General features: G+C 46.6%; 1 protein-coding gene across 1 annotated transcript; it reads left to right on the top strand.

Annotated features, from left to right (window-relative positions):
- Positions 1 to 49: 49 nt before the first annotated feature.
- Positions 50 to 931, top strand: LOC134362725 (melanoma inhibitory activity protein 2-like; the record flags this gene model as incomplete). Its single annotated transcript, XM_063077936.1, has 1 exon — positions 50 to 931. A coding segment is annotated over exon 1 (882 nt), but the record flags the coding sequence as incomplete, so codon positions are not given.
- Positions 932 to 9,332: the final 8,401 nt, after the last annotated feature.

Here is a 9,332-nt window from a genome sequence, read left to right as displayed (position 1 = left end):
CTGGCCAGGCCGTGGCTACCGCGGCCACAGCCATAGCAGCCTCGGCGGCATGGAGGTGCCCGGGGCTGCCCCTCAGCCGTACTTGGGGCTGGTCCTGGGAGAGCTGTGCAGGACTGTGGCAGCATGGCCTGAAGACCTGAGACCGGGCCCTGGTTTTCCATGGGAACTGGTGACATGTGTGGCTCTTACTGCATTTTTGATTCTCTTGTTTTTGTGGAGAAGTGTTCGATCGGTGAGAAGCCGGCTGTATGTAGGAAGAGAGAAAAGACTTGCTGAAAAGCTTTCTGGACTAATTGAAGAAAAATGTAAACTACTTGACAAACTCAGCGTTGTTCAAGAGGAGTATGAAGGCTTAGAGTCAGCTGTGAAGGGTGCCAGCTTTGAGAAGGAGTCAACAGAAGCACAAAGCTTGGAGGCAACCTATGGAAAGCTGAGCAGGTCCAAATCTAAACTTGAGGATGAAATAGTCTCTCTAGCAATAGAATTAAAAGAACAGAAATCTAAACATTGTGAGCAAGACGAATTGGTGGCAGATATTTCAAAAAGGATACAGTCCCTAGAAGATGAATCGAAATCCATCCAGTCACAAGTAGCTGAAGCCAAACTAATCTGCAAAATATTTCAAATGAATGAAGAACGTCTGAAGGTGGCAATAAAAGATGCCTTGAATGAAAATTCCCAACTTCGGGAAAGCCAGAAACAGCTTTTACAAGAAGCGGAAGTATTGAAAGAACAAGTGAGTGAACTTCATAAACAGAAAATAACATTTGAAGACTCCAGAGTCCACGCAGAACAAGTTCTGAGTGAGAAAGAAAATCACATCAAGTCTCTGACTGAACGCTTGCTCAAGATGAAAGACTGGGCTGCTGTGCTTGGAGAAGACATGATGGCTGATGACTTGGAATTGGAGATGAAGAGTGAATCACAAAATGGTGCTCGCTTAGATGATCCACCAGAAGGAGCTTTGAAGAAACTGATTCACGCTGCTAGGTTACATGCTTCTTTCAAAACCCTAGAAGGAGAAAGAAACCAAATTTACACTCAGTTGTCTGAAGTAGATAAAAGAAAGGAAGAGCTTACAGAGCATATTACAGATCTCCAGACTGAACGAGCATCTTTACAGTCAGAAAACACACAGTTGGAAAGTGAAAATCAGAAGCTTCGGCAGAAACTTCAAGTAATGACTGAACTGTATCAAGAAAATGGAATGAAACTCCACAGGAAATTAATAGTAGAGGAAAAGGACCGGTTAGAGAAGGAGGAGGAACTTTCCAAAGTAGAAGAGAAGATGAGCCATGCGGCTGAGGAACTGGAGACCTACAGAAGGCGAGCCGGAGATGTGGAAGGAGAATTGGAGAGAAGCGTTCGTTCTTATCAAGGGCAGTTGACGGCCTATGAGAAAGAAGCGCATGGCAGCTGGGTGGCAGCTGAGACTGCTGAAAGACACCTCAGGTATTTAAGGAAAGTAAATGTTTACAAGAGAGAAAAATTAGCTGAAAAAGAGTTTAAATTTGAACTTTTCAAAAAAGATCCTTCTGCACTTGATGTTCCAAATACAGCATTTGGCGGAGAGCATTCCCCATGTGGTGCCTCACCAGTGGGTCGACCTTCATCCGAAACGAGAGCTTTTCTCTCTCCACTCGGACTCGCACCTTTGACTCCAGGGCGAGGAGGAGGAAGAGGCTCAAGAGGCCCAGAGAATACTCTGGACCATCAGATGACCAATGAAAGAGGAGAATCGGGCTGTGATAGGTTAACCGATTCTCATGGAGCACCTTCTGCGTTCCTGTCACCTCCATGGGAACAGCACCAGAGGATGGTGATCCCTCCACCAGGCCACCCATGTTCTGATCCAGCTCTTCTTCCACAAAGGGAAGACAGACTTGATTCTAATCCTGGTGGACCGTCTGGACCAGCAGAACTCAAAAGTTTTAATATGCCTTCTGTGGATAAAGTGGATGGGCCACAGGCTTCACAAACGGAATCCAGTAGAAATGATACCAAAGACGACCTTGGTAATGTAAATGTGCCTCATTCATCTGGACCTGCTGAAAGTGAAGCAACTGGCCCTGGCTTTGCTCCTCCACCTTTTCCTGCAATCAGAGGTCCATTGTTTCCAGTGGATATGAGGGGTCCATTCATGAGAAGAGAACCTCCTTTTCCTCCACCTCCTCCAGGAAGCATGTATGGAGCTCCTCGAAATTATTTTCTACCAAGGGTTTTCCCTGTCCGGCCACCACCTCCATCTGGGTTCCTGTCACCTCCACGGGAACAGCACCGGAGGACGGTGATCCCTCCACCAGGCCAACCATGTTCTGATCCAGCTCTTCTTCCACGAAGTCAAGACGGATTCGATTCTAATCCTGGTGGACCGTCTGGACCAGCAGATCTCAGAAGTTTTAATATGCCTTCTCTGGATAAAGTGGATGGGCCACAGTCTTCACAAAAGGAATCCGGTAGAAATGATACCAAAGACGACCTTGGTAATGTAAATGTGCCTCATTCATCTGTGCCTGCTGAAAGTGAAGCAACTGGCCCTGGCTTTGCTCCTCCACCTTTTCCTGCAATCAGAGGTCCATTGTTTCCAGTGGATATGAGGGGTCCATTCATGAGAAGAGAACCTCCTTTTCCTCCACCTCCTCCAGGAAGCATGTATGGAGCTCCTCGAAATTATTTTCTACCAAGGGTTTTCCCTGTCCGGACACCACCTCCATCTGGGTTCCTGTCACCTCCACGGGAACAGCACCGGAGGACGGTGATCCCTCCACCAGGCCAACCATGTTCTGATCCAGCTCTTCTTCCACAAAGGGAAGACAGACTTGATTCTAATCCTGGTGGACCGTCTGGACCAGCAGAACTCAAAAGTTTTAATATGCCTTCTGTGGATAAAGTGGATGGGCCAAAGTCTTCACAAACGGAATCCGGTAGAAATGATACCAAAGACGACCTTGGTAATGTAAATGTGCCTCATTCATCTGTGCCTGCTGAAAGTGAAGCAACTGGCCCTGGCTTTGCTCCTCCACCTTTTCCTGCAATCAGAGGTCCATTGTTTCCAGTGGATATGAGGGGTCCATTCATGAGGAGAGAACCTCCTTTTCCTCCACCTCCTCCAGGAAGCATGTATGGAGCTCCTCGAAATTATTTTCTACCAGGTGTTTTCCCCGTCCAGCCACCACCTCCATTTGCAATGAGAAATGTCTTTTCACTGAGGGGTTTTCCTCCTTATGTTCCTCTAAGAGCTGGATTTGAACCTCCATCCCCACCTTCTGAAAGTAGGGCTGAGTTCCCTTCAGGGTCGATTCCGCTCTCAAATGAGTCTGCTCCTGAAATCCAGAACCACAGCAAGAAACCTGATGATATTTTTGGTCTCTCTTCATAAATAGTTTTGACTTATCTTTTATTTTCAGTTTAAGGAACTACCTACTTTTTTTGCTCAAATTGAAGCTTGATGGAATTATAATTCTCAGGATACTAGTTTTTAAATAAAGATGATTTACATATGAATTTTATGAGTAAATTGTTTCCGTTTTATTTTATCCTAGATTGTATAATTATTTAAATTTGATTAACTAATCCACTATTGCATAAACAATAATGGGAATTTTATTTAGGTAATCTTGCAGTTGGGGATGTTTTAAACTCCAAGGGCTGTGTCTTTTTGCCAAGAACTGTATTTACTGTCGTTGTAGACAAATGTGAAAGTAACTTTATGCTTAATTAAGTTTTCATTGATTTAAAGACTTGTTTGGTCTTGATAATAATAATAAAATCAGCTAGTTTTTTAAGTAAAACAATCACAATGTACCCCATAAATATGTACAATTGTTAGGTGTCAGTTAAACAAAATAATACATTTTTTAAGATACCAAAAAAAATTTGTGGATCTAAGACCCTTCAAGACCCTCTATTTATAAAAACTTGCTGTCGATGGATATTTTTATGCTCTTAAAACATGAAATCTAAGCCTCTATACATACCGCAATGGAAAAGTCTGTGGTGAGAAGATATGATAAGAAGATGAAGCATATTATTAACCAGTGTTTATGTGTTTCATAGTCCTTTACTATCTAGGAAGAAACCTGTAAGGAGGGCATAGTGATGCTTCTACGGTTCTAATTTAAACTTTTTATGAATAGAAAAGAGTGAGCACTGTATACAGGTAGAAAGCCATATGAAATCCTGCATATACAGGTATCTGAGGACTTCAAAATGTTTGTGGAAAAATAGCATTGAAAGGTAATATGAATCTTCCCTGAGCTTTTTGAAGTGCCCTCGTACATGGAGATGTGTTTATTATATGTTTATGCATGTGTGTGTATGATTGACAGTTAACATTTTTCTGATGATAAAAATAATACATTACTGCTAATTTTTGCTTGAAATATCTGAAGAATATGCACCAAGCAATGTTTAGGTTAAAATTAAGGATGATTTCCATGTGACCGTAACGTTAAGAGTTTTAATCCTTGAGAAAAAAAAAATCATTCTACACTATAGAGCCTATGTGGGTGGTATGCATTAACTAAATAAATGAGATTTTCTTCTCATTTTTTGCATTTTTTTTGTAAAATAGGGGAAAATTCTCTAGAAAATTCTTTGATACTTCTTATCTAGAAAATAATTTGGTAAGTGTCATATTTATGCCTTAGAAAAAAGACAATATGTGGCATTCCACTCTGGTGGTTTGTACTCTGTCATTGCAGCTAAGCTGGGAATTAATTACATTTTCCACAATTCCCTTCCTTCTATTCTTCCAGATTAGAATTGGCCAAGAAAGAAACTTGCACCATATTTGAAAAGTGGAAATGAGGCTGTGGCCATAACCATCTACAGATCTTTTCTCAGGCAGATTCAGAGATAGACAGAAGAAGAGGTCCCTGGCAGGTGTCAGCTTGTCATCACTCTCTTGTGCTCCACATCTAGCTTTATTCCCTCAGATATTAAAGGGATTTGACAAATGCAGAATAATGTTACTCTTCTAACTAGTTTTTTGTTTTCTTTTGGAAAACAGTTATTTTTATAAGATATACTTAGGGGATTTATTTGTGCTATTTTCAAAGGAATTAATAAATACTTGAAAATTTTTCTGTTACAATTTTTAATATGATAAATATCAATAGATATAACTCACCCACGTAAAAGTTCTTTGGGGACCGCAATAATTTTGAGTGCAAAGAGTCCATAAGACCAACAAGTCTGAGAACTGCTGCTGTAAGTCATACTGAGTTCTTTTCACATCCCTTTATACACACGTCAGCTCCTGCATTTCCCAGTCTAACCTCTGCCTTTTCGATATGGATAAGTGCAATCTAAAATATTGAACAGGATTCTAATATCCAAACTACTGATTTGAGCCCAGTAGAGGGCACCTCCTTGTAAATTGCGCCACTTCGTGGGGACAAAGGGAAAGACGGGCCCAGGGTGGAGAGCCAGCGCTGCTGCACTTATCTCCAGTGATCTCTTTTTCCCTAGCTGTGCTCGTGTTTGCTCATCCATAGAACGCAGGTAACATCTTTGCTGCGGGTTGTTGTGAAGCTTAAATGAGAAACTGTTGAGTAGGCATTCAGCAAACACTGGTCGTGGTATGACACCAAAAACACCAAAAAAAAAAAAAAAAAAAAAAAAAGGAAAAAGACAAACATCCCCAAATCCCATTACCCTGACACTTTTCCGTTTTTTCTAGTTCTTGCTTATTTATTTCATATTTTTAGAGTTGTAATGATAGCGTAGGCAATATCTCATGTTTTTTTCCCCCAAATAGTTAAAGATTCTGATACCTATCTATTTGAAAGTTCGTATGGTGCTACCAGATTTAATCTTATTACATGTTAGAAGATAGTGATCTTGATTTCTGGGTGTTTTAACATCCTGCTCATATAAAATGCCCCGTGGAGGACCAGAAATAAAACGGCTCTATTCACTGATTCACTGAGGCAACATTAGGCCTCCTTGTGGCTCGTCCCCATCTCCACCCCCGACAGGCCTTTGAAGTTAAGGTCGGTGTTGTGGGGGGCTGCGGCTTGTGGTGGTGCTGTTCCCTGAGTGCTGTGTGTGTACAGTGGGCAGCCTGGACAGGGTCAGGCACTCCCAGGACATAAGAGCCCAGGAAACAGTTCTCTTTCAAAAGAAACGAGGTTGTGCCATTTCCTGTGTGCACAACGGCCGCGCTCCTCAGAGCGGGGGTCATCCCTAGGATGCTGGCCGTCAGCCTCTCAGAGCCATGTGGGCACAGCCCAGGTTCCCCTTCTGAGGAGCAGCTTCCACTCTCTCCCCAGGACTAGCTTTCCAGGCTGCGTCCTCACTCTTCACTCTGTTACAGAATCCCCCAGCCTCTGGGGACGCCCTGGGTTGCAGAGGGCCATCCCTGCCCTCTTGTGCATATGATGGATGGTGTGGTGTTCGTCGTAACAGGAGGAGGGTTGTGGGCAACTTGAGGCTCCTCGCTGGAATTTTCAGGGAATATTGAAAAGCAATATCTGAAATGAGATAAGCTTTTCAAATATTTTTTGAGCATGTTCATTGGCAAACAGAAGCGCTGTCCTGAGGGTCTGGCTGGCAGTGGCTTTGCTCTTGTATAGAGGCACACGTCCTCGGCCAGACAACTTAAAAAGCCCCTCTAGGTGTTCCTTTCTCTCCAGAACCCTCTCCTGCCCTTCCATAAGGCTCCCTTCTCTGACTTTCAGGTGCCGCTCCCGGCTGATGCCCTCTCTCCCCTCTCTCCTCCTTCCCTCCCTTTCCTTCCCGGGAGCCATGCAAATTTCTCTTCTTTTTTTTTTTTAATATGATTAGTTTTCCCCTTTGTCTTATTTACACATGCAAGGGTTTCATGAACACGTTCTCATGTGAAGAGTCAAATAATATGGAAAACTTGAAAGTTTCCTCAAGTGTTCCCTCTTCCAACCACTTTTTAAAAAATTATGGTAAAATACATGTAACATAAAATGTGCCATCTTAAGCATTCCTAAGTGTGTATTTACAGTCACACTCTTGTGCAACCATCGCCACCATCAGGCTCCAGAGCTGCCAGGGCTGCGGGGAGCATCGGGGCCTGGGAAGGTGTCCTTCCAGCCACCGGGCCCGGCCCCCTGCCACAGCCCCTCCTCCAGGCAGAGGAGGCTCATGGCCTCGCCCTGAAGAGCCACACACTCTGAGGAGCTCCAGGGCCAGGAAGTTCTCCCACATGTCTGCCCCAGTCCTTCTTGCTGCAGAACATCCCTGTCCCCTGGGGGGCTTCTGAGGTGGGAGCATCAGGGCTCCGGGTTTGTTCCTGTGTTGGGGCTGAGAGTCTGTGCCATAGGCTCACTGACTTTTGTCCTGTGATGTTGCAGCTCCACCAGCTCTGAGGAGACTCAGCTCTTCCACATCCCCCGGGTCGCCTCCGTGAAGCTGTAGGGTCCATTGGGTGAGTTTCCCACCTTCGTAATTCCTCGGGGCTGGGACATTGAGGGGGTGGGGAGGGAGAGGGCTGGGATTGGGGGTTTTCAGGGCCCAGGAGGGCAGGCAGGTTTGGGGACCTTGCGGGGTCTGGGTTCTGTGAGCAGCCCGCCCAGCAGTGGCACTGGCAGGTGGAGCCCAGCTCTCTCCTCCCTCCGCCTCACCTGCTTTGTTTTTAATCCATAACAGGGCAAGGTGAACCCTGGGGCTGTCTGTCCTCCCCTGACTCAGCCTGAGGATTTCTGTAGCTCTTGCCTCAGAGCCCAGGCTGGCGTCCAGGCCTGGATCGTCCCCTGACTTCACCTTACCTGGCCCCATCTTGCCCATTCCCTTCTCACCCCCTTTCCACTCATGCCCCACCCACCCTTCATTCATTCTCAAAACCATACTTCTGTTGTGCTGCAGGGCCAACAGGTTCCTCTAGGTGTCCACCGCTTACCCTCCTTGTGCGATGCATCCGCACGAGGAAGAGCTTGGGCTCCCTTGGGTGGGACAGAGGCCCTGTCCGACCCTGCTCTGTCCCCATCTGCCCTGCCCCTGTTCCCGCCTCCCTCTGCCCCTCTCCAAGCTCGTTGCTCCCGTCCTCATCCAGCCCCCGACTGGCTACAATTTCTCTCCTATACCCTCCCCAGCCCTTTGCTTTCTCCCTCCCTGGAAGTCCTTTTCTCCCTTGTCTCCTCTTTACCTCATCCCCAATGCTACCTTGCTGGCCCCCAGGGACCCCTCCTGCCCAACCAAACTAATCAGGTAAAGCCACCAAGCAGGCAGAGGCCACCATGGCCCATGTCTGGGCTGGCTGCGGGCTCTGTCTCATGGCCCCAGCCCTTCACTGCCCCAAGGCGTGGACCCTCCACAAGCCCCAGTGTGGATTTGTTGGCCCCCGGTGGGGTGAGGAAGGCCTGTCTGAAGGCTGAGCCTTCCTGTCTGCCTGTACTCGGGTTAGAAACGGTAGTGCTGGCCCTCAGCTCCTCTCTGGCCACTGGCTCCCAAGGGAAGGACTCGGGACCTGGGCCATAGTGGCCCCTACCCAGCTTTCTCAGGAGGGATCTGGTGGCCAGAACAGGATTTTGCACTATTCTCTCTATCCTGTGCATGTGGCCTAGGGTCCTCCCTAGCCTATCTCTGTGTCATCCCTGCATACTGGACCCTGAGTTCCGGAAGTGAAGAAGAGGAAGAGAAGCGAGACCTCAGATCCATTAAAGTCTTCTCACTGCCCTAAGCCTTGGCCTTGGGTCCTTGAAACCAGGTCTCCCAGCCTGGGGCCCTGTACACAGTTGGTCTTAATGAGTGTTTGTGGAGAGGAGAATTCCAAGGCCTCCTCTGACTCTAGGCATCCAGGGATTATTCCAGCAACCAGCAGATGGGGAGTGGGGCCCACCTGGGAGCATGCCGCCGGGAGCAGGCAGACCTGGATTCACAGCCTGGCTGTGACGCTTGTTAGCTGGGGCACCTTGAACGTGTTATGTGGGTTCCCTAAACCTCAGCTTCTTCATTTATAAGAGGGGGAGAATAGTCATAGCCTGCTATAGGTTGTGACAAAGCATGGGAAGTCCTTGGCAGGGGCCTGGCAGAGAACAAACGCTCGGCTGATGGGAGCTATAATCTGTGCCATCGCTGTCTGGGCCAGGGACAGAGCTGGGTCTGGGTGGGCACAAGGGAAGAGGGAGATGGGTTCTTGTTCAAAGGCAGAAAGCACTTTAAGATTCTGGTCTGCTGGGTCTCAGGGAGTGTCTATGTTTAATTGCACCTTATAAGCCAGTAACAGATTTTCTACTAGGATTAGAAATGGTGCACATGCAATGTATTGTCACTGCTGCAAGCACATTCTCAGACGAGTGTCCTTGAATGCAAAACACTTGCCTCCTTTTGTCTTTTCCCAGGGGTTTCTTTGCTTGTTA

This window comes from Cynocephalus volans, chromosome 14 (genome assembly GCF_027409185.1).
Source record: "Cynocephalus volans isolate mCynVol1 chromosome 14, mCynVol1.pri, whole genome shotgun sequence".
Taxonomy (NCBI): domain Eukaryota; kingdom Metazoa; phylum Chordata; class Mammalia; order Dermoptera; family Cynocephalidae; genus Cynocephalus; species Cynocephalus volans.
The sequence above is the reverse complement of the archived record's forward strand: the minus strand, read 5'-3'. Positions and strand labels throughout refer to the sequence as shown.